The 26,415-nt window shown below is 37.2% G+C and overlaps 1 protein-coding gene across 4 annotated transcripts in view; it reads left to right on the top strand.

Moving 5' to 3' along the window:
- Positions 1–26,415, top strand: part of LOC106083163 (uncharacterized) — a 300,046-nt gene that overhangs the window by 202,547 nt on the left and 71,084 nt on the right. For all 4 annotated transcript variants that reach the window (XM_059370230.1, XM_059370228.1, XM_059370229.1 and 1 more), the window contains 2 exons: positions 15,312–15,544; positions 19,762–19,905. In XM_059370230.1, coding sequence (XP_059226213.1) covers positions 15,312–15,544; positions 19,762–19,905 — 377 coding nt within the window. The remainder of the gene's footprint in view (positions 1–15,311; positions 15,545–19,761; positions 19,906–26,415) is intronic.

Here is a 26,415-nt window from a genome sequence, read left to right on the forward strand (position 1 = left end):
TTGATGGCTTCGAACGCGTAGACCGTTACCGTTGTAACAGCTTTCGCTGTTGCTCCATGTGCCCAGGTTCGAATCCCGGCGGGGATCTACCGATTTTTTTTTCAATTGTTTTGCCTGTCAGGGCAAAGATCATAAAATTTAACAATTTTTTGTTTGTTTCTCTTTCGAGACGAGCTCAATGATCGGAGATTTTCTTTGCAAATGGAAAAGGAAAGGGAGAGATAGCAACAGCGTTGTTAAAAAAATTACCTATTTGGAGGTTACAGATACCATACTTGGTACAGTTATAACCGAGCCTAATATTATGCAATAACAAGTACGGTAGGCCTAAGGGCGGGTGAAGTCGACCTTTTGGTATCCTACACCACATTGAGTAGCCAGGTTAAGTCGTCGTAACAGGCCTTAAAAGTGAAAATCGGGAGAAGCATATATATGGGAGCTATATCTAAATCTGAACAGATCTCTATGAAATTTACTACTGATGAGAAGAGGCATAAGAGAAACCTTAGTGACAAATTTGAGGATTGGTTAACTAATGACCAAATTATTGCAATATTAGTCAAAATCAGTCGAAAATATATATGATTATTAGATTTTAACCAAAATAGGCATACATAGTTGAAATAATAGAAAAAGACATTGAGCAAAATTTAGACAAAATCTGTTAAGAAATACGCAGACAAGTGAAAATAAAAAAATAGAAAAAAATACGCTAAAAGTGAAAATCGGTTAATACCTATATATGGGCACTATATCTGGACTAATACTGTCTATAATTAGTTTGGTCTATAATTTAATCATTAATCGTCTTACAAACGAAAAACGCTTGCAAATTATTGAATTTTATTATCAAAATGCTTGCTCTGTTAAGAAATTTCATCGCGCGCTTCTTGTGTTCAGCTAAAAAGCTCATTTTTGGCTCAATGGTTACGTAAATAAGCAAAATGTCAGTTTTAGAGTGAAGATCAGCCAGAAGCAATGCAAGAGCTACCAATGCATTCAGAAAAAGTCACAGTTTGATGCGGTTTATGGGCTGGTGGCATCATTGGACAGTACTTGTTCAAAGATGATGCGAATCGTAACGTAACTGTGAATGATATCCAACTTTTTTTGTGCCCAAAATGCTAGAGCTTGACTTGCATGACATGTGGTTTCAACAAGACGGCGCCACATGCTACACAGCACGCGTAGCAATGGACTTATTGGGAGGCGTGTTCAGTGAACATTTTTTTCACGTTCTTGACCGGTCAATTTGCTGTCTAGTCGTGTGATTTAACGCCTTTAGACTATATTTTGTGGGGCTATGTTAATGCTCATGTCTATACGTACTGGCCCGCTTCATTTGACGCATTGGTAGACTACATTGAAGCATTTATTCGAGAGATACCGGCTGAAATGTTGGAAGGAGTATGCCAAAATTGGACTAAGCCGATAAAATTGCCATAAGGGCAATAACAACCAGGACAGGTAGGTCACGAACAGTCTTGCAGTGACGGAAGGAGATTAACGCCCTCACTGAGGATGACGAAATCCGCATCGTTTGGGTGCTGGGCCATAACGGAGTAAGGGATTTGGCGGTGAAGGCCAGAGGACCGCCGTCAATAAATTTGGTTAACCCGAAGCTTTTCGGGTCGGCACAGTCCGAGTTAAGGGAGAGGGCGACGAATGCGCACGCGTCATTGTGGAACAGCGAAACGGTCGGTAGAACAGCGAAAATCCTATGGGGAGGATCGAGATTGTGAGAAGATTGTGAAAGGAAGTAAGAAGGAGGTCAGTATAGCTATTATGATACCAATAGCTATACTGACCTCCTTCCAACGGGACACATAGGACTACGAGCTCACTTATGTAAAATCGGTGCGGCAAGTGATAGCATGTGTAGGGCATGCGGGGAAGATTATGAGACGTTGGAGTATTTAATTTGTCATATTCTGGCTTTCGCGTCTAACGGAAACCGGCACTTGGAGGTATTAGACACAATACCAGACATGAACCAACTTAGGGTAGTGGTATTGAAAACAATTAAGGATTTTGTAAGTAGCACGGAATATCCAACCTAAAATTTTCATTTTAGAGGTTACCTTATAGTTTTTAGAGCGCACAACCTAACCTAATCTAAGCCGATGGGCCATTTGAGGCTCAGTCACGGTTAACATTTGCATGAAATAGTCTTCAAACATAAAATTATATGGACCGCACTATCGATTCAAAAAACGATTTCATGCATTTTTCTGAAATTTATGTGTATTTTCGTAAATCATTCATGTCGCTCTTAAAAAATTACCCAAGAAAATGCCCGTGCCAAATTTGGACACGATCCGATGAAAATTGCAAACGGTACTTTGTCCACAATTAACATGGTCAGGCGGACAGACAGACGGATATATCTAAATCCAATCAGGAAATGGTTCTGAGTCTATCGGTTTAAGAGCTGGCAAACTATCGAGGCCACCGTAGCGCAGAGGTTAGCATGTCCGCCTATGACGCTGAACGCCTGGTTTCGAATCCTGGCGAGACCATCAGAAAAAAATTTCCCCTCCTAATGCTGGCAGTATTTGTGAGCTACTATGCCATGTAAAACGTCTCTCTTCAAAGAGGTGTCGCACTGCGGCACGCCGTTCGGACTCGACTATAAAAAGTTGAGCCCCATATGTGAGAAGTTTGCCCCTGTTGCTTAGTGGAATGTTCATGGGCAAAATTTGCAACTTGCAAACTATCGATATACTCACCATTCGATATTTTCCATATTTCAAATATTAAATATCGATAGTATCGATACTATCGTTAATCTATACTTCAAACGAAAACATGAAGTAAAAATCAGGAGATCGACTTTTACAGTTGGAAGTCATGAGAGAAATCATTGTACAAAATTTTAGCTCAATCGAATGAAAATTGCGCCATCTATAAGCGCATTGCATCTTAAAGGATCCAGAGAATGGATCGCTTTGCTTATTTTTGTTAAAATTTGCAAAAAAAAATTAACTTTGCCGATAGTATTGATAGGAAAAATATATGTCGATATTCGCATAAAAAATAAAATATCGATATTACCATCGATATTTTGCCAGTACTATTCGGTATATTTATCAATGGGTCTACCACTCTTCCTTCTGGATGTTACAAACAAATTCACTAAGTTATAATACCCTGTACCAGTAGGATATAATTAAATACGACCAGCCTTTTTTCCTATTAATACTCTCTCCATAAAGGAAATCAATTAAAATTTTGTCTTTATTTTTTTTTTCCTTCCATTCTTTTTGACCATTTATCCTTATTCTGGCCTCTCAAAACGGATATTGTTCAAATTATTTCTATAGCTTTCCTTCTTGCGTTTACAAAGGAAATCATTGATTGGTCAGGAAACTGAAAATTGTTGATCGTTGCTCTAAATGGGTGTTTTTTTTTTTTTGGGGGGGGGGGGGGGACCAACGCATGTCACATGACTTCCGTTGCTACCTTCGTAACATCGTGTCAAGGGCTAAGTGGAATGAGAATGGCTTGCCTTTGTTGGAGCCTTTAATCCACGCCTTATGTCTTTTTCAAGTTGGTTTATTTCACCGCATTGTTTGTTGGTATGTGCGAATGGTTCTTTTGTTTGTATATGTGTGTGCGCGTGTGGTTGGTTGGTTGGTCTTCGAGTGTGGGTGTGTTGGTAAATGTATTTGAATTGTTATTAATCTTTTGGTGTCACATTTTTCATAATCAGTCGTGTTGAAAATAATACTTATGTTTTTGGCTGTTTTGTTCATTTGTTTGTTACGACTTTTGTTTTATTATTCTGCGTTGTCCTTGTTCTTGTTGGCAGTGTGGGCCAAATACGAAGCCAGCCATTGCCAAAGTCAGTGCCATATTTGTTGTTATGGCCCATTGGTTAGTCTGTTCATTCATTCATTATTTCAATTGGGATTTGGAAGTAAAGACAAATGTTTTTCAAAAGTTCAATATCATGAAAATGTGATAAGAATTTAAGTTTCTCTTGTGGTTGTTGTTGTTATGTTTGCTCCTTGCTATGGCGCTTTTGTACATTTGTCATGGTTTATAAGTATGAATGCCTCGTAATTAATGACTTTGTTAACAACATCGAGAATGTTAACGATACACCATTGCCGTCATCATCACCACCATGTCGCTCGCTACGCTTGTCGTCCCTAAATATTAAAGGAAGGAGTTTCACTTTTCATTTTTGTCCCCTCCAATAGTTGTTGGGGCACGTGCCTTTTAATTAAAGCAGCCGCCTTGTTCAATCGAATCTTTAATGAGTTCGGAAACTACCCACAGGCGGAAGTAGAAGAATGTTATTTAGATTTATATGAAATCACGTTTATTGTATTATGGAAAGATGCCGCCTTTTTTGCTGCTTAGCTAAAATGTATTCCCAATTGGCAAGGATATTTGTAATGACATTTTGGCACACAGATACCAATCTTGTTTCAAATACGAAGAAGTTTTCTTCAAATGAAATTTTCTCTACACTCAAAAAATAATTCGTTTCTTATAAGGGACAAATATAGTTTTATTTGGCCTGACTAAAAAATGATCTCTATTTTTGTAAACACTAAGATAATATTTCAAACAATGTACCTTAGTAGGTTAGGTAAGAGTGCCAATATTTTACAGACTCATTGTGATATCACAGTAGCGACAGACTAAGGCTTCTGGCGGGAATCGAATCCACGACCCTTGCACTGGCAATCCAAGCACGCTACCAACTCGGCTACCGGGGCGCCCATGTACCTTAATAACTTACTTTAATTGGCTATTACAGAACATTTGGCGCCTCGATTTTCTGCGCTCCTTCTAAAATCTCTGACACCTTAATTCGAGGTATCTTCTACCACTTGATCCTTCCATCGGGCTCTTGGTCGTCACGGTTTGCGTGTACCACCGTAATCGCCTTTAAAAGACTAATTTGCTGGAGCTTCTTCACCCATTCTGACAACACGATCTAGCCAACTCAACCGTTGTATTTTGATGCTATCGTCATGATTCACCTATTTTCTCCATTGACGAAAACTGGTCCATATATTTAGCAAAGGAATTTTTTTAACTCTCCGAGTACTGCCTTATCTGCCTTCGCAAGTACTTATGCTTCGCAGCTATACAACAGTGGGGGAAGTATCTGTGTATTGTATAGTGAAATTATACCCACCATCATAGGATGGCGGTATACTAATCTAGTCATTCCGTTTGTAACACGTCGAAATATTGATCTGCCCACAAAGTATATATATTCTGGATCCTCTCGACATTCTGATTCCATCTAGCCATGTCCGTCCGTCCGTCCTCCGTACGTCTTTCGAAACCATGATAGCGGTCGAACGCGTTAAGCTACCCGCTTGAAATTTTGCACTGATTCTTAGTATTGATGTAGGTCGTTGGGGATTGCAAATAGGCTATATTTGTTTGGTTATAGCTCCCGTATAAACCGATCTCCTGATTTGACTTCTTGTGCCCCTGGAAGCCACAATTTTCATCCGATTTGGCTTAAATTTTGCACATAGCATTCTGTTATTACCTCTAACATCGTCAAGTGAGGTCCAAATCGGTCAAGAACCTGATATAGCTCCCATATAAACCGATCTCCCGATTTGACTGCTTGAGCCCCTGGAAGCCACAATTTTTGTCCGATTTGGCTGAAATTTCGCGAATAGTGTTCCGTTATGACTTCCAACAACTGTGCAAAGTACGGTCCAAATCGGTCGTTAACCTGATATAGCTCCCATATAAACCGATCTACCGATTTGACTCCTTGAGCACTTACAAGCCGCAATTTTTGTCCAACTTGGCTGAAATTGAGCATGTAGTGTTTTATTGTGACTTCCAACAACTGTGTCATATACGGTCCAAATCGGTCTATGCCATGTCTGTAACAAAATGTCTTCCTGAGAGGACATTGGTAGTCAATCCAACGTAAAATTGCCAATAAATGAATTTTAAGAGAATAAAGCAATTGGCTTCAAATTTTCAACAGAAAGTTTGGTCCAACACCAATTTTTTCGTCGTTTGGACCACTGTGCGTTAGCCATGTTGTCTGCCAAATTTTACTTTTTGAGTGGTATGATCAGTGTTGTTTTTTTAATGCCAACTGTCTCTTCACATATCCTGTGTTTTGGCATTCCATTGAATTGGAAAACTATTCTTTCTTCACTATTTTTGTATGCAAACTTAGACATATTAAATATCCAATTAGTTCAATATTTGTAACTACAAGCAACATTTGATTTTCACCATATATGAGTTGTATATGATTTGTTTTCTGCAATTGTATGAGTACTCATAGTTACCTTTACTGTTCTGCATTGTTATTTGCATTGAATTATTTTATTAAATCTGGCTTTATTTTGACATTTTCTAGGAATTTGAGGTTTTTATATTGAAAATAAATTCAGGGAATTTCTTTGCAATCTTTAGAAAAATGTTTTTATTTTAATAATAAGAGAGAGAATTACTTGAAAAGTCATTCTTGATGTATTACCATTTGATTCCTCATTCCGGAGTGCTGCCAAATTGTCAATCAAATAATAAGGCGAAATAATAATTCCATTTGTTGTCACAGAGACAGCGATGAGTGATTGTTGTGTTCATTTTTCTCATGACTTCTGTTCTTCACCAGAATTCCCATGAAATTTATTATTTCTTTAAAAATCTACGCATGTGTTTTCTTTTTTTCTTTTATTATTTTAATGATTCATCGAATTCTTAAGACTCTCTCTCTCTTGTGCCTTTGAGTTTTTGGAAGTCTGATATGTTTTTTATATCATTTCGTATTACTCGATTCCTATGCAAAGTGAATAATAAGCGAATATATAATCACAAATCATTGGAGTGGTTTCTTTTTTGCCCCACCTCCTCCCTTGGCGGCCATTTATTCGCACCGGAGACAAGAACGATTGCTGCCACAGCAAATCAACACTAATAAAGACTAACAAAGACACACCGAATGCAAATGCCAAAGTTGGCAAAACCCCGAACAAACCAAAAAAAAGAAAAATGCGCTAGTTCGAGTTAGAAAGTACCAACGAACAAGGATTTAACAATAAAACATGGCTGTCACGTTTCCGGTCTATGATTGTGTGCAAAAACAAAGACACAGCGCGAGCCAGAGATCTTTGCACAAATATAAGTTCACGCACATTTATATGGGGCATTTTTTGCTATATTGTCAAGGAAAATCATATTTCCATGTACAAAATTTAATTTGATCAACATTTTTTAGGAAATTAATTTCCGAGGAATTTATTATGATGCTAAATTAGTGCACAATTTTTCATCAAACTCAAATTTAGACAAACTTTTTTAAGAAAAAAATTCGGAGATATACGATATGATAGCAGATGTATGAACATTTTAGGGGTATTGTGACATTAAAAAATTGTAAACTTCAACACAGTTATATTGAACTAACTTTTGGAAATATTGAACTTCCTATGTCGTTAAAGAATTTTGTGCTCGCTACGAGTTCAATAATATCATAACAGTTACGAAATTGTTTTTACATACTATTAGTTTACTTTTTACTTTCCACTGGTAAAATATGAACTAACGAGCATTGAAACTGGAAGATAAACTGAGTGTCGAGTCAGCAAAATGATTCTTAATTATTTAAACTTTAAAATTATGTTTCACATTAACCTGCGCGTTTGTGGGGAGCCAAAAAAAATAATAGACCATATCTTTGAAGTTGACAATGTCACAGAAAATTCAATTTAATTCAACACTAAGAGTTATTAAATTTTGTTAACCTTCGAGCATAATAAGAGTTATTAAATTTTGTTAACCTTCGAGCATAATAATAACTGTTAGTGTTGTACACAAGAAATAAAAATTGTAAACATTTTATTTACATATATTGAACTTAAATTCCAAACTTGTTTGAGTAATTCATTCAATAATGAATTACTCAATTGATATGGATTTGCCCATGCTTGGTAATGTGCTTACCTATTCCAAAGAAATAAGTTTAAGTTAAATTACTAACACAACCCAAGTTTTCAACTATTTCATCTATACTCATGAAAAGTTAATTTTCTAACCCATTACGAATTTTTAATTAAACATAAGTAAAGATCATGAACTAATCCGTATTATGTGATCAACTCATATTTACGATAAGCATTTTTCTTAGTGTATTGTTTAAACTTTACATAAAGGGTTTCAAACCAGTTCTTTTGAATTGGATGGCTTCGTATTTACAAGACTGTAAAAAGAAAGTTTACTTTAATAATATTCTTTCCAAGGATATAGCTGCTTATTCTGGTGTTCTCAAGGGCAGCCATTTAGGTCCATTTACTGTTCGTGATCTTACTTGAGTGATCTTTCATCAGTTATTCAGTTTTCAAGGATTTTCATGTTCGCAGATGATGTGGAGCTGTTTTGTAATTTGGATTCTCCGGAACATTCACTGTGCTTGCAGAGCATTCTGCACTCTCTGGTGGACTGGTGCAGTGTTAATGTCATGGCGCTTAATCTTAAGATGTGCAAGAAGTTATTTCTTTTCAGGACTAGCCCTGTTCTAGATGGCTATTATATAGATTCTTTTAAATGTAGATTGCTTTACTGATCTTTATGTTAATTTGTATAGTAGATTACGTTATAATTTGCTTATTGACTCGTGCATCAATAAGGCAAAGTCGTTGTTGGATTGTATAAAGCGTTTGTTTACAAGCTTAGTCCTACATTGGAATACGGTTGTGTGGTTTGAAACCCAAGTGTTATACAGATAGGATTAAAACAGTTCAGGTACAATTTCTTCCTTTTGCGCTTAGGGGCTTACCATGGAATTTGGCTGAAGTTCCTCCCCCCCTTAGAGAACCACTTGAAACTTATTAATTTTCCAACGTTCGAAAGCAGACGCTTAATGCTTAGAGCCGTATTTATTGTGAATTTATTCCCAACTGGCGAATTAGATTTTAATATTCCTCTCTGAAATACTTGACATTACATACCTCTTAGACTACCTGAAGTGAGATCTAATTACGAATTAAACAACCCGCTTCGCTTTTTGTGTGATGTATATAACAAATTGTATAATAGAGGATGATGTTTTAAGAGCTAAAGGAAAGTTTTTCAAAAACAAACACATAAAATTCAGAAAAGTACGAGAAATCTTTATTTGAACCGATTAAAATTTAATGTTTGAAGATTATTTCATGCAAAAGTTGACCATGACTGCTCTTCAATGTCCAATTTTGGCATACTCTTTCCAACATTTCGGCAGGTATCTCATGAATACATGCTTCAATGTAGTCAATTGGAGCGGGCTTGTCTGTATAGATATGAGCTTTAATATAGCCCCATAAAATGTAGTCTAAAGGCGTTAAATCGCACGATCTAGGCGGCCAATTGACCGGTCCCGAACGTGAAATAAAATGTTCACCGAAAAAGTTTATTGTTACGAGAGCATGTGACACTATATTGTTGAAACCACAACTTATATCAGTTAAGCTCTTGCATTGTGGGCACAAAAAAAAATTGGATATTATCTAACGATAGCTCTCACCATTCACAGTTACGTTAAGATTCGCATCATGTTCAATTCCACGATAATTCCTAATATTAACTCAAATGTAGCTGAAATTCTTGAAACTTAAAATGTCGGCAAAATTTTCCATTAAAATCAAAACTTTTAGTTGGTATGGAAGCCATTTATCCCGGTTTGGACTTTGGACTCAACCGTTGTCAGAATTCCTTATACTAAGTTTCGGCCTAATCTATTGAAAATTCCTGCTTATAGAGGCTCAACATATCAAATCGGGAGATCGGTCTATATGGATATATCAGCTCATAGACCAATGGTTGTCACAATTGTTGGAAGTCGTTATACTCATAATAGAACACTCACTACGTGCAAAATGTTAGCTAAATCGGCCAACAATTGCGGTTTCTAGGGGATCGCAAATTCAAATCGGGAGATCGATATATATGGGAGCTATATTAGGTTATACACCGATTTGGATCATTTTTGCAAGATCTTTGGAACTTTGGAACCAAATAAGAAACGATGTAGTTCATTTGCAATCCCCAACGGCCTGCATCACTAAGAAGTATGTGTGCGAAATTTGTTTCAGATTTGGAAAAATTTTTGATAAAATTTAATGTAGGCGATTTTTTTGTAAAATAAATTTTTGAAAAAACATTGGTGCAAATTTAGATGAAAGTTTAACTTATGTGTTTTATATTTGTACATATTTTTTAGAAAAACAACATTTAAAATTTTTATAAAATGTTGCGAAATTTTTCCTTGCAAATTTAATTTAAACAAAATGTTTAATTTTTCCTAATTTTTCCATTTGAGAACGCTTTTAAATTCGTATGCGGATTTAAGGAACTACTATGTCAGTTTTTTGTTCAGATACTTCATTATATTTTCAATTAGTTTTAAGACAAAGACATTTTAAAATTGCCCAACTTTCTGTATTGTTATGAATGACTGTTGAATGACCCATATATGCCGAGTTATTACTTTTTAGTATAATACTGAAATAAAGGTTCCAAGGGTAAAAGCATTTGTGTCTTTGTATTTTTATGAAGGCTACCAAAAAAATTCCTATAAAAGCACTGTCCTGCAGTCTTGATTAAAAACTTTCAAAAAACTCACACAATGAAGATGAGAAAATACCAATAAAAATGGAAAAATATTTTTTCCCATGGAAAATAATCAGAACTTAAGGTTGGGCATAAGACGACTGGAACAGGTCGTTGAATATTTTAAAATTTTTTCTTAAATTTTTGAACATCTTTATTTTTGTTGCTCCCTTTACTGGAGTACTTGGAGTTTTTCTATGAAACTAAGACACAAAGAGCTGTTGAAAAAGGATCCTTCACAAATTATTCCATTGCTTTGTGAATTAAAATGTATGCAAAACAGAAGTAAATGATTGTGGAATAATAAAAAAAACGTTGTAAAATTTCCTAGAATAGGACATTGGTTGGCAGAGGGACAAAAACGTAATAGAGAACATGTCCAGATGTAAAACAAAATGGAATAAATTTGAATAAAAGGTTTGCATAACCCAATCAAATTACTAAAATTCTCCAATTATTTGGTGTAATTTCCATTTTCATTTATATGGACGGTTATTTGTATTGGTTAAGTTTTTTTTTTTTTTTTTGTAGTTATAAAGTTTATCAGCAGAATTTTATATGACATTCCTTTTAATTAACATACTGTGCTTTGGTAAAGAAAGATTATTGTAAGAGGATACAATAGATTTAATGGTATAGGTTTCGATATTAATCATTCAAGTAAGGCAAATCATAAAAAGTTTGAGAATTTTTTTTTAAAAGTTGACCGCTGAATAAATTTTTCCGAGAAAAGCAAATCATTTTTTTCTTTATTCTTTTTTTATGTAATAAACGTTCAAATGGTCAAAAATCATTTGTAATTTACAATTATAGTAAATACAAAAGGATAAAAGGAAATAAAAGGCACCGGATTAACCGAAACGAATGACACCAGTTTTGAGATAAAGTGAAGAATAATGCTGGAAAACAGATGCTACTTTGGATTAAGTAAGCAGTTTAAAAATAGAGCCATCTAGATTGCATTTCTCGACAGACGACAATTACAAGACACTGGTACTACCGGTATTGTTATAGGGTTCTGAGACATGGGTCAAAGCAGATGAGGCAGTGCTTGGAGTATTTGAGAGAAAGATTCTTCGTAAAATATATGGACCAGTTTGCGTTAATGGAGAACATATGCCCCGTATGAACCACAAGCTTGTATGAGCTGTATGCCGACAATAGCATAATTACACGTATCAAAATACAACGACTGCGTTGGGTAGGTCATGTTGTCATAATGGATGAATAAGCTCCAGCAAAAAAGTCTTGAAGGCAAACAAGTGGTACACGCAAAGCAGGATGACCAAAAGCCCGATGGAAAGATCAAGTGGTGGGAGACACCTCGAAACTTGGTGTCAGAGATTATAAGAGATGAGAGCAGAAGATCGAGGTGCTTGGAACGCTATTCTATGTTCGGCTAGTGGAAAAAATGTTCTGTCATAGCCAATTAAAGTAAGTAAAAGGAAATATCCCACGGGGCACTTTGGTCACCGAAATTTGCATACCCATATTTTGTGTACGCAGCCATTTGTTTGGCCTGTAAGAGTTAAAAATTAATACTTTAATATCCGAGTTACTTTGGCATTAAATGACTCACTGCGCTCTTTGATATAGTTATATCCAAATATGGTCCAATTTCGACCATATTCCGCAGGTGTATGTATAGGTCTTATAAAGGGTTTTCCAAAAGGGACTTGGCAAATTTAAATTTAATTTTTGAACGTACTCTTACACTAATCATCGAACTCACTGTCATTGATTCAGTAAACTCAAAATTTTCATCATGCTGAAGTATACGAACGGACAACGTCGGCAAATCATAAAAATTGATGGCGAAATTCAGAGTCGGTAACCACTACTTAAAGAATGAAATCCAATCGAAATTATATTCGGTGACGAAGCCCATTTTTGGCTTAGTGGGTTCGTCAATTAGCAAAATATGCGTAATTGGTCAGGTGAAAATCCACATTTCTTCATCCACAAAAAATAATTGTTTGGCGTGGTTTGCATGCCGGCGGCGACATTGGGCCGTACTTCTTTGCCGACAATGGCAATCGTTACGTTACCGTGTATGGACAATGCTACCGCACCATGCTGAGGGATTAACAATTTTTCAGCGGTGGTTCCCCTCCTAATGCTGGCAACATTTGTAAGGTACTATGCCATGTAAAACTTCTCTCCAAAAAGGTGTCGCACTGCGGCATGCCGTTCGGACTACCTTTCTTCCTTCAGTGCGTTACAAACAACTTCACAAAGTTATAATACTCTGTACCACAGTAGTGGTGTAGGGTATAAAAATAAAGCTAACATTAAAAAGTTACCAAACAAGAAGCATGAAGTTCCCCCCTTCTGGACATTTTTCTACAAATTTGGCTGACTATAACTTGGAATCCTTTCATTTTATTATTACTGACAACACTGCCAGCAATATTATACAATCTAACCCCCCACTCTCCAGAAGGGTCTTTTTAGTGCCTTTGTTAAAAAAGCGTTGAAAACCCATTTAAAATGAATGAGTGGCTGATCAAAATATGCCACAAAAATGTTTGCCATGAAATTCTACTAAAGGTCTCTGAATTTATCTCCAATTTTAATCCGAGTTGGCCTAAATTTGGTATGTACACTTTAATCTTCCTTCAACATCGACACGGTCCACATAGATTAATAAATAGGTACAGTCACAGCCAAACTGGAAGCGAAAAATATGTTGATTAGGACATCATTATGTTTTAACGGGGCCATCGTATCTAAGAAGTTGGCATCTCCGCCTCTGGCGCTAAACGCCTGGGTTCACATCCCAGCAACAACAACAGAAGTCATTTAAGCACGATAGGCAATGTTCCTGGGGATATTTGTATTTAGATTTTAAGGTAGTATCCGGCTTGATTCCCTTTTCAACGAAAGCACAACAAATTAGATTGGATGCAATCCCTTTTAAAATTGCCATCACTCCAAGCCATGTGCACCCTTCTTTTAGTTGTGGCTAACCAGTTGTGTTATCGAAAAACGTACAAAAGTGTGAATAAAAAGCACGCGATGTCATATTATCTTCAACTTGTGTTGAAGTTTGTGTTAGTTTTTGTTGTTGTGCTTCAGTCGGTGATGATTTCTGTAATGCGCTGTGCCTTTTTTGTGGTTTTCTGGGGAAGCGCCATGCCCATCGTCAAGTAATGCCCAAAAATAGCGAAAACAAGGCAGTAAGAAAAAAAAACTTTTCCATTTCGAAAATGGTTTGTGCGAAACGAAAGAAAAAACTTTGCCTGAGTTTTGTGTGGACTCTGTAATAAAGGCGGTAACGTGAATTACAAATTCAGCACAATGTTCCTTTTGTTCGTTTCATAGAGCAAACTGATTTCAGAACAGAAAAACAGAAAAAGGACGACCAAGAAGAATTTAAGGATGACAATGGGGGCAGGGATAGCAGAAGAAGAAGAAAAAAGAATTACTTGTCTAAATGTATGCCAGTGTGCTGGCTCAGTTCAGTGTGTGTGTGTGTGTGTGAGTTTGTGAATGTTTTTTCTCCGAAGGCAAACACACCGAGAAGCCCACAAAAATAAATTAAGGACAATGAAGTCCATCACGAAAGAAGGACGGACACACATTGTGAGTGATTGTGTGGAGTAAGTTTGTATGCCTGCCATTCTCTGTGCTGTGAATGAAAAGAAAAGCTTTGTGGTCCAAACAATTGCTTTGCTAAAAAAAACAACATTTTCGTCATCTTTTGTGTTCCACCCACTTGCCAACTCATTACCGCCTCCCGCTGGCATTCTCATCGTCCTAGTCCTTCTCATAGGCAACATCAACATCAGCCTCAGCCCTTAGCGAAACTGAGTCCTTTTTCATTTTGCGCTGCAGCCGCAGGGTCGTTGCTTCGTTCAGCAAGGCGTTGAGTTCGTTTTGTGACAAAATGTGTGTCTGTCTGCTTTTAGGGGGGGCGTTGTTGGGACATAAATGCCGCTAAAAAGAATCATCATCCTCCCAGAAATTCAGGCCAAAAGACACAAAGCGCACGGTGATTCGGAAGACTGTTGGGGCTGCTTGCTGGTCGTTGTACTTTAATGCCAAAATCAAACATTCAACCGGGCTTAGAAAATTATAATCAGCTATTGTCGTTGCCAGTGTCGTTTTTGTCAGGCAACAGCCCGCCAAGACATTGACGATGACTGTGGCAAAGATCTGTGCTAAGAAAATTTTCAAAATTTTATGACACTATCGAAGTAGTTGATGGAGCTGTGGCTGCTCTGGATGAATGCTGGATGAATGCTGGATACGCTGTTGCTTCTCCTTTGTTCATATGATGTTTGCTTAGCATTAGGATATGAAGTATTAAACAAATACTCCTCCCGTTCCTTTTTTATGATTCCTGCAAATATTTGATGAAACTGCGAGAGCACACAGAGCATGAGAGTGTATCGCAGCTTAATCAGGATGTGATTAAAATATGATGAGACCTTCTTCATACGAAGTAGAAGATGATGATGATGTGCAATTGTTTGAACAATGGGTTTATTCGTGGCAATGGCAAATACGAGACAAGCACTGCCTCCACTCAGTGGCTTTACATCTCATGTTATGCCATCAAAGAAGGAAACTCAATATTTGCCAAGAGATATTTTTTTGTGCATGCAAACTTAGAGTGGGCAAGAAAAAATGTCAAAAAAATTTAAAAAAAAAAAATACCTGAAAGCCTCTTTGCTGTGATATAAATCAAAATTTTTATTTTTGCTTTTTCCTTGCAGGTGGTGGCTCTGCTGATATATCCAAGGACCAATGCAATAAAACAGTGGACATTTTTGAGGATGTCAGTTCGCCGGAAGTGAATCACATTAATGTGGGTCGCCCACTCACCTGTTGGTATCGCTTTCGTACTCTTAAAGGAGCGCCTAGGGATTTTGTGCTGAGATTGCGTTTCAAGAAATTCAAAGTGGGCACTTTGCTTAATGCAACTCACTGCGATGGAGGATATCTGCAGGTAAATGGATTGCCGTATAAAAACACCACACAAACCACAAATGCGTCCCACAAAATTCATTTCCTAAACCACATGCAAATGTTTATGAAGCATAGAAGGACTTCTAGGCTTTAAGCATCATATCTTCAAACACTAAATATAATTTGTTAATGTCCTTCCATTTGTATCCGGCCATATGAAAGACAAGCATTTTCAGGCTCAGGGGAATTGTGATTTATGGTAGACAAGCATTAACACACACACATTCAGGCACGCACTCACTTACTCACAACTGTCTATCGATATTTACCCGCACAAACTTATACTCAGCCATGACTATGGCATACACAAACACATAGCCACATACCATTGACTCTGCACTCAGAGTTCTGGTAAAGCAAATTAAATTTATTGCTTAATACCAGCTCGACTGGCTCAAAGTGACAGCGGGCCTAGACACATATACTCTCTGAGAGCTCCCTCCCCCTCTGTTGGTTGTTATGTTTGCTGGTACATGTCAGGCATACTTTCACATTTTTTATTTTGTTGAAACGAAAAAAATCTTGACAAAATAGAGAATTTTTTTATCATCCCAAATCCAAGTATTTATGACCAAGAGTACCAAATGGCATATGGACGTCATACTAATCAGCAGAGAGTCTAAATTATTTTCCATATACAAAAACATTCACGTTCACTTTGGTATGCAGGAGACTTGAAATTTTTTTCTTTCCATGTGTCAAATAGAAATGACAGAAAAGACTTGAATGTGTTAATATTTATGCAGGAGTTTATATAACTGTGTAGGGCATCTGATCGGCATGGGCATTTGTCATAAATTAAGTTATGTATTTTAGAGATAAAAGTCGACTCTGCTAGAATTGCTCAGACGGGTCAGGTAAATCAATCAGAACTATATATGGTATAAAAGAATATTATTGAAAATGGGTCCGTATAGGACCTATAAGCATGGTACAGCTAGTCTGGGTCGAATCTTATCACCGATCACTATTACATACAAGTTTTTACATAGTGCAGTCCGATTCTAGTTTAAGCTCAATGATAAGAGGCCTCTTTTTAATGCCCAAGTCCGAACGGCGTGCCGCAGTGCGACACCTCTTTGGAGAGAAGTTTTACATGGCATAGTACCTCACAAATGTTGCCAGCATTAGGAGGGGAAAACCACCGCTGAAAATTGTTTCTGATGGTCTCGCCAGGATTCAAACCCGGGCGTTCAGCGTCATAGGCGGACATGCTAAGCTCTGCGCTACGGTGGCCTCCGATCACTATTACATGAGTCCCCTGTAATAGCGATCGGTGACCTCGGCACTGCTTAACTTCTACACCTTCTTTATTCCGGGATCGAGATCGTATCATAGTTGGGGTGTTGACGAAGTAACCTTGCGGCGAGAAAATTTAATAAAATTATAAAAAAATGAGAGAGTGATAGACAAAAAACCTGAGAGTGAAGTAGTAAACGGACGAGACAAACAGCACGCGCCGAGCAGAGAAAAATACAAAAAACGACACACCGAAGATGTGCTGCAAAGCACATGTGGTGGCTGGTTAAATGGTTTTTTGTCTTGCTTGTGGATATATTGTTTTTGTTGTTGTTGTAAGATGTTGTCTTGCAAAGTGCCTTTCAACAACAAATTTGTACTTTCAGTCACTGAAATTCAAACAAAATTGTTGCAGCAAAACTAACAAATTTCGTCGTCGCCTTTTCGATAAAAGTTGTTGTTTTTCAAAAATATTTTTATCTGTGTATAAAATAGTTGGCCGTCAGTGATAAACTATACAGCGCCAGAGTGGACTCGTCAGATGAGCGAAATGCCTTGCAATAATATTCAGATCAGTCCGAATACTGCCACAAGAGAGAACTTTTAGATCAGACGCCGTTTAAGGCGGGTTTAGAGAGTATCACGCAGACACGGTAGCAGAAGCGGGGAACAGCTGCCGAGTGAACGCAGCCCTTGGAGATCGACCGCTCATTGATTGCACCTGACGAAGTTAGACTCTTTCGCCAAACCAGAGAAATTCTGGTTCAATTGCGTTCCGGCAGATGCCTAATGACCATCCTCACCTCCTCCTGAATTAGGATTGATGCCAGCGTGTTAGTTGTAAAGGGTGATATTTAAGATCTGTAGGAAAGGTTTTCAAAAAAACACATAAAATTCAGAAAAATGCATGAAATCGATAGTTCGGTCCATTACGTACCATTGGCTTGGCGGAATGCAGTATGCAGCGCGACTGATGATATAACTTGGTACTGCTTCCCTGTTTACTAGTAGGACGTCGTTTTCCCGACAAAGAATATCTGGGCTGGAGTCAAATCACCCGTCCTGAGACATTCTATGTGCACAGAAGGATCTAAATTGGATGGGACACCGGGGTTATTCATGGTACGGAGTCAGTGCGTGCTTCTTGATACAGTGACCGCACAGTGTGGACTGTTGATGAGGGTTGAAGGGTTGCGAAGGCCCTGTGCTTGAATATTTCGCAGTACAGAACGTCGCTTATACTGCGACTGAGAATGCATTATTCTAACGCCTGATAGAGTCCTGACTTTTCATTACAACGTCAGATCTTTATCGTCCAGTGTGTCCAGTAACACTGGGAGAGGTAGACCTCTGCGGGGTATACGATGACGAGAAGAAGTTGGAGACGGTCGTGCACCTTTTGAGTCAATGCCCCGCTATTCAGAGAAAAAGGCAAAGGTAGTGGGTGAACATCTCTTTCCTTGGTTGGATTTTATCCTAGATACTTTCTTATATCCTTGATACTTTCAACGATTAGACTTTCTGGGTCAAATGGGTTCATGTGTTGATATGGGTCTCATATAAACCAATCTCCCAATTTGACTTCTTCATCCTCTAAAGATCGCTATTTTTATCAAATTTATCTGAATTTTTTAACATTTTACCTTGTTATGACTTTTAACAGCACTTAGCACTTGTTACGCTCCATATTAGTGCTTATTTATTATTTTGATATGGCTTTCGTATAGGCCGTTCTACCGATTTGAGGTCTTAGGGTCACTGTACTATAATTTATTGTGCGATTACTTTGAAATTTGGCATAGTGAGTTGTGTTAGATCCCTCGACATCCGTAACCTGAATGATCTAGATCGGATTATATAAAGATATAGTTGCCATAAATAGCGATCTCCCGATTTAAGTTCCTGGGCTGAAAAAATGGCGCGTGACTAAAAGGACGAAATCAGACTTTATTTCAACATATGTACCGATCTCCTGATTTTTATTTCCTTCGGCCATTTATTTATTACCCGATTGTTAGACCCTTCGACATCCGTACCAAATATGGTTCAGATCGGATTAAAATTGGGTATAGGCAAAATATAGACCGATCTCGTAAATAGTGTATTCATTACAGTACTGAATTTTTATACAGTCCGTTGTATTAGTTCCCCACACATTCTTTCCAAATATGGTAAACATCGGACTATGTATATCTCCAGGTTGAAATACCTGGGACCATGAAAAGCGCATTTATTATCAGATTGTCAGACCCCTCGACTTCCGTGCCGTATTAGGTCCGAACCATATTTCGATATAAATGCTTTGAGTTCATAAATGGTGCATTTTCTCAAGATTTTGCCTAATATATGCCTTTTTACTAGTTTTTTTACTTGAATCTTAAGGACAATCTTTCTTTATTCTGTATCTCTCTCTGCTATGACCTTACCTCGTTAATATTTTTGTATGTGTGGTTAGATTTCCCATTGCCAATACTAAAGTACGTACCAGCAGCATCGTTTGTCTTCTAACGAAAGTTACTTTTTTCTTCTTGGCTACACTCTCAGCATAAATGATGACATATGGGAATAATCATCTTCCAGTTGACATCTTCATATTTATTTTCCTTAAATCCTGTACGTCTCACTCTTCTCACCCCATTGCACCTCATGGCATTGCAGCGCCAATAGTCCTTGGCATTTCGAACAAAACACATTTTGACAAGACAAACTTTGAAGACATTTTCCGAGAAACGAAATGAAGAAAACGAAGCAACTGTAAAATGTTCGATGATGTTGCGAAGTGTTTTTTTATTTTGGGAGGAAGAGTAATACAAGAAAAAAATAATATTGTTTGATTTTATTTCGGTTTGTTTTTTTAGCTTTTCAATTCAAACGTGTAATGAATTTCAATTTTACTCATCGATGTTGACGTATTTTCTTACCACCATTTCTACCATATTTTTTTTTTTTTTCTCACAGATTGTGGATGGTAATGCCAAAACTGATGTTTCGAACCGCCGTGAGCCAGGCATGTTTTGTGGAGAAGCAGAGCAGCCACAAACCTTCATCAGTGAGACAAGTTATGTGAAAGTTATGTTCCACACGGATAATTTTACCGATCAGGTAAGTTGGAGTGTTTATTGACTTGAATGAAGGGGTTTCAGAGATGAAATAGAAGTTAAGAAGGTAATAAGTCAAAGGAGGGGTGAAAGGGAACATAAATTTCACTTCCTGTAAATGCCCTGATAGTCAAAATGTTACTACAGACTACTTACCAACACAGAAAGAATAAAAATCGGCTGCAATCACGAAATTAATTGATCCAATAAATTTTTTTTATTAAAACTGCTTCAATTACAAAAATTATAGTACCATTCACCGTTTTTTGAAAAGTACTTGAAAAATAATTCAATTAAAAAATTGCATATTCAATTAAAAAAATGATTAAAATTTTTAAAACTTTCAATTAATTTTTTAACTGATCCAATTATGAAAATTATTAAAATTTTCAATTAATTTCTTAATTAATCCAATTAAAAAATGGTTTTTTGAAAAGTTCAATCAATGTCTATATTTGGTACACAGATGTTTACCTCCTGGAATATGAACTTGAGGTGCGTGATTTATATGGGAGCTATATCTAAATCTGAACCGATATGGCCCATTTGCAATCCCCAACGACCTACATCAATAATAAGTATCTGTGCAAAATTTCAAACGACGGACGGAGCATCAAGCATATATGTACTTTATGGGGTCTTAGACGAATATTTCGAGGTGTTACAAACGGAGCCCTGCAATCAGTAGCAACGTGCCAGATGAAGAAGAGGAATCGGGAGAAAAGGAGAGAGGAGAAACGTCTATTTCGCGGAAAGAAAAAGCAAATGGAAAGACGTGAATGTGAGCGAATTGAGATGTACAGGAGTTAAAATGAAGTCAGGAAATTCTACCAAAGAATTAAATATCAAACCGATGGCTTTGGTGTAGGCAAATCCCCCAGCAGAGATAAAGAAGGAAATCTGGTAACTGACACAGATAGCATGCTGAGGATATGGAAAGAACATTTTACCCAACTGCTAGTGTCCGACGTTGGCGGCGAAGAGGATACCGCAGAACCAATCAATGATGATGGTATAGAATGTTTACCTCCTAGTCAGAATGAGGTCCAAGTAGAAGTGATCGGAATAAAGAACAACAAGGCAGCAGGAGCCGACGGGTTACCCGCTGAACTATTTAAGACCGGAGGCGACACGCTGATAAGGCGTATGCATCAGCTTATCTTCGCAATTTGGCTAGAAGAACGCATACCCGATGATTGGAACCTCAGCATACCATGTCCCGTACACAAGAAAGGAGACAAGACGGAATGTGCCAACTACAGAGGAATAAGTCTGTGTGAAAGATTAAAACCTAAAGTTAATGAGATAATTGGGCCCTATCAATGCGGCCTTAGACCTGGTTAATCCACCCTGGATCAGATATTCAGATATTGACTATATAGCCGCTTTCGATACCCCCATACGTTCAAAGGTATTTCAAGCCATGTCTGAGTTTGGTATTCCTGCAAAATAAATAAGACTGCTTGGAGTATTTGAGAGAAAGATTCTTCGTAAAATTTATGGACCAGTTTGCGTTAATGGAGAATATAGGCGACGTATAAACCACGAGCTGTATGACGACGATAGCATAGTTACACACATCAAATTACAACGGCTGTATCTGCTAGGTCATGTTGTCAGAATGGATGAAGAAGCTCCAGCAAAGAAGTCTTTTGAAGGCAAACACGATGGACCATAAGCCCGATGGAAAGATCTAGTGATGGGAGACGCCTCGAAACTTGGTGTCCGAGATGAATGAGCGCAGAAGATCGAGGCGCTTGGAACGCTATTCTAAGTTCGGCTCGTGGAACAAATGTTCTGTCATAGCCAATTAATGTTAGTAAAGTAAGTAGGTTACAAACGGAATGAATAGATTAGTTTACCCCCATCCTATGGTGGTGGGTATAGAAACTAAACATCTAAAGACGATTTAGAGCGCACAAAAAGCCGATTACTGACTTAGTTGTATGTCATGGGGCGGATTAATATCTACACCCTCTTTTCAACCTAACCTATTCTACAGACGTTCCTATGGGTAAGGCTATTTTTTGCGTCTTGAACTAAGGCGCATTAACTTACAACGATATTTTGACCTGCATTTTTTATTTTTGTCTTAATAACAAGACGCAAATTTAAGGAAATTACAATTTTAAATCAAAAATCCTTAATATTAAATTTAATAACTTTCACCAAAGGAAATGTTTTCTTAAATTAAGTTTGCTTATCTTTGGCTTGAATTAATGTTGAAAATAAGACTACTTTTTTTTCAGTGTACATTTCGTGTTGAAGATTTACCAGAAAATAATTTTTATAAAAATTTACAAGTCTTGCCAAAAATATGCATGTCTGTTGGCCGTTCCATTCAGCTTACCAGCTTCAGTCCAAAGAATGTGTTCTTAACTTGAAATGCTGTGGTTTGTTTTTTATAGATTATTAGACCAACTTCACTCACAAAAATCATATAAGTCTCAGATTTTTATAAATTAATGAAGTTTTTCCCCTAATTTATTCCAGACGTTGTAAAGCCTTATCTAAAGCGTTTTCCTTACTTAAAATTTCAATCACAGTATGATGGTGAATAATTTTTGGACTTAACAGTAATTCTCACCAAAAGTTTCAAAATGCCAAAATTCATTTCCATCCCTGTTTTCAAAATTTTAATTTTTATTCTGCCCTAATCCCGACAATGTCAGTGCTGTCTGTTTTAAGTCCTTAGCTTAAAATTTTTTTTTTATTTAAAACTAAACAATTTATCAAATATGTCACTGATTATGGCCCATTCGAATTCAATCTCTTTGAATTCCACATCATAGCTATTGTTGACAGAGCGTGTGTGTGTGTGTGTGAATGTGAATGTGGGTTATGTGGGTAAAAGTTCAATTTCCTTTTTTTTGTGCCTGCATGCGAACAAAAACTGTCAAATCCTTTTTGCAACTGTTTTTATTGTTGGTGATGGCCTTAAGGGCCATGTCGTCAGCATCGATGTCTGTCAATTCATTAAATGCTTTTCGAATGACATGCCAGTTTGATGTCGACTCTTAGTAAGCCAATAGTTTGCATAATAACGATGCTGGATGCCATGATATCATGGGTAATGCTTTTTATAACACACCGCGCCACTTTGCCCGTTTCGTTTGCGTGATTTTCCATCACTGCATTGATTGCGAAACGGTGACAAGGACAGAAAGCAACTCACAACACTCCCCGATAGCCGTAATATATCGATAGCCCAGGCAAATAGCAAAAGTGATTCGTTCAAGCGAATCGGAAATTAACAGGGAAATATCCATAATACAAACTCATAAATATCATCTTTGCGCCTTGTATTAAGTCATACAACAAACTGTCAACATGTTGAATTGTTATAATACACTCACATAGCTATACTGACACACTCAAAGCAACTGAGAAGCATTCACGCACGAAGCCACGATTGTTGCATAGCGCGACCGTTTGTGAGGGCACGCACAAGGTTCATGAAGCTGCTGCACACGCACCACTGGCGTAGGCAAAGACAAAATTATAAAAAAAAAATCCCCTGAAGAGATAAAAAAGAAGCATTTCACGGATTTTTATACAAACCACCATAGCATATCGGGATATATTCACATAGTCATTCCGTCTGCAAAACATCGAAATATCCATTTGCGACCCTACAAAGTATATATATTTAGAATTTTCTTAAGATTCTAAGACGCATTATCGATGTCCGTCTGTGTGTCCGTCTTGGTGTCCGTCTTGGTGTGCGTCTTGGTGTCCGCCAGTTGTTATAACGCTACAGGCTTTCAAAATTTATATATTGAGTTCAAATTTTACACAGACTCGTATTTCTTCAATACGCAGGTTAAGTTCTTGAATGGGCCAAATCGTATCCGATTTGGATATATCTGTCATATAGACCCATCTAGCGGTTAAGGGTCTTAAGCTCATAAAAGCCACATATTTTATCTAATTTCTAATTTTGAAGCAGTGAGTAATCCTAAGGGCTCCGACACCTGACCATATCGGATCATTTTTACATATAGCTGTCATATAGACCGATATGCCGATTTAGGGTCTTTAGAAGCGCATTTATTACCCGATTTGGCTGGAATTCGCAACAGTAAGCTTTCTTAGACCCATAGACATCCGAACCGAGTATAGTCAAAATGGGGCATATATAAATATAGCTGCCATATAGACCGTTTATCTGCCTATTTAGTTTTAAATCCTCTGGAGAAAGAGGTTAGCATGCCCGGGCTCAAATCCTGGCGTGAACATCAACAACATTTTCTGCTGTGGTTATCCCCTTAGTAAGGCTGGCTATATTTGTAAGGTATCCCGCCATATAAAAACTTCTCTGCCAAGTGGTGTCACTACGCGGCACGCCGTTTGAACTCGGCCTAAGAGCTTAAAAAACTTTAATTGGACTGCATTCGCTGATATATTGGGTTGCCCAAAAAGTAATTGCGGATTTTTCATATAGTCGGCGTTGACAAATTTTTTCACAGCTTGTGACTCTGTAATTGCATTCTTTCTTCTGTCAGTTATCAGCTGTTACTTTTAGCTTGCTTTAGAAAAAAAGTGTAAAAAAAGTATATTTGATTAAAGTTCATTCTAAGTTTTATTAAAAATGCATTTACTTTCTTTAAAAAAATCCGCAATTACTTTTTGGGCAACCCAATAAGTGAAGTATCCCCTGTCCCTTACTAGAATGGTCGTGGAAAATTTAAGTAGTAAATCCACAACAGGCGCATTTATTTCTAGATTTCGCTGATATTCGGAAAAGTGAGTTTTACTCGGCCCATCGATATCCGGATCAAATATGGTCCAGTTTGGAATATATTGGGATAAAGTTGCCATATAGACCAACCTGGCCGATTGTCGGGTTTTAGGCTAATTTTTTACTCGATTTCGCTGAAATTTTTAACAGTGAGTTGTAACAAGACTCCCGACACCTGTCCCGAATATGGTCCAGATCGGGCTATATTTAGATAAAACTTTCATATGGACCGATCTTTAGCCTTAGGATCTAAAGACCATAAAGGCGCATTTATTAGAAGATTTCGCTATAATTGGAAACAGTGAGCTGCTTTGAAACGCTCAACATCCAATTCAAAATTTTCTCAAAACTTCAGTTTCAAAGAAAATTTTGTTGAAATTAGGATTTTTATGGAAATTTTCGTCATATATTGAATTTCAAGGAAAATTTCCCCATATCTACGCCATTGGCTGAAGCGCACACACTAAAGCAACATTGATGCGGGTTTATAGTGGCTGTGTGTGCATATCCTCATTTCATTTAATGCCATTTAATGTCAACTAAAAAGGATGTGCATAAAATAAAGGCTTGAACATGTGTTCGTGTATCCATGGTTATCCATTCTAGCGGCTGACTGGCGCTATGTTCAGCCAGCCATCCACCCATCCATCTATCCACACGCGTTTGTAAGTCTGTCGGCCAGTCTTTTAGTGAGTAGATGGCTGACCAGGTTTTAAGCGTGAATATCACTTTTACGCCGTAAATGTATTAAATATTGACACCCATACTTATGCATCCTGCATATAGACGCATATACTGTGTGTGGTGTCCTTGCTGTGTAGGAATATTCGAGGATATGTACACACATTGTTCGTACAAATGTAGTGCTCTGCTGCAAGGGCAAATACAAATATGTAACTTTGGATGCTTCAATCTGCGCATAGCTGTCCACGGCACATGGTGGAATATTTTGTAAATCCTTTTGCCCATATGACACATGTCATTAGTGATGGGAATGTCATATTCACATTTTCATACCCATTTTCATCCGCACTTCCATCTACATCCCCATCACCATCACCATCACCATCGTCATCCTCATCATCATTTCCATTTGTGATGTCATTATCAAGCACTGCAACAACTTCATTATTCTTGAATATTATAATGATGCATACAATGTTGTCCTCGTTATTTTGTAGATAAATTTATTTGCTTCCCCTCTACAATTGCTTCTGAATTGTTAAAGAGCCTAAACAGTCTATTCATGCACAATTTATTGGGAAGCTTACATTGTAGTAAATGTCATTTTATTCGAACATATTGAATTAGATTGATGCAACATAGTTTTAGTTTAAAAATATGCAAGTTGTTTGATAAAATGCAAATATGTGTAACTAACAAAAATTGTTGTAAAGTAAAATTTTTAGAATTGTTGGCAAAAGTAGATCTGTTATTGACAACATAGAAATGGGTTTGAAATTTCAAAAGCGAACAGGGTATTTTATTGAAAATTTTTGTGATGTAAGCAATTTTGCTCCAAATTGAGAACAGTCATACTGAACTTAAATCCTGGATAGAAAATTTGGAATAGTATGAAAGTAAACGTTCAAAGGAGCCTCCACCCTCGTCCAAAGGAGCTGTCTGATAATATTAACTTAAAAAATTTAACTTTTGGTTTAAACCACACAATATTTGTTAACTTCAATCGCTTGACTGAACTTTAATTAATGGAGAAACGTAGCAACATAGTCAGATAACCCAACTAAATTTCTTGGCATACTTCTTGAAACA

This window comes from Stomoxys calcitrans, chromosome 5 (genome assembly GCF_963082655.1).
Source record: "Stomoxys calcitrans chromosome 5, idStoCalc2.1, whole genome shotgun sequence".
Taxonomy (NCBI): domain Eukaryota; kingdom Metazoa; phylum Arthropoda; class Insecta; order Diptera; family Muscidae; genus Stomoxys; species Stomoxys calcitrans.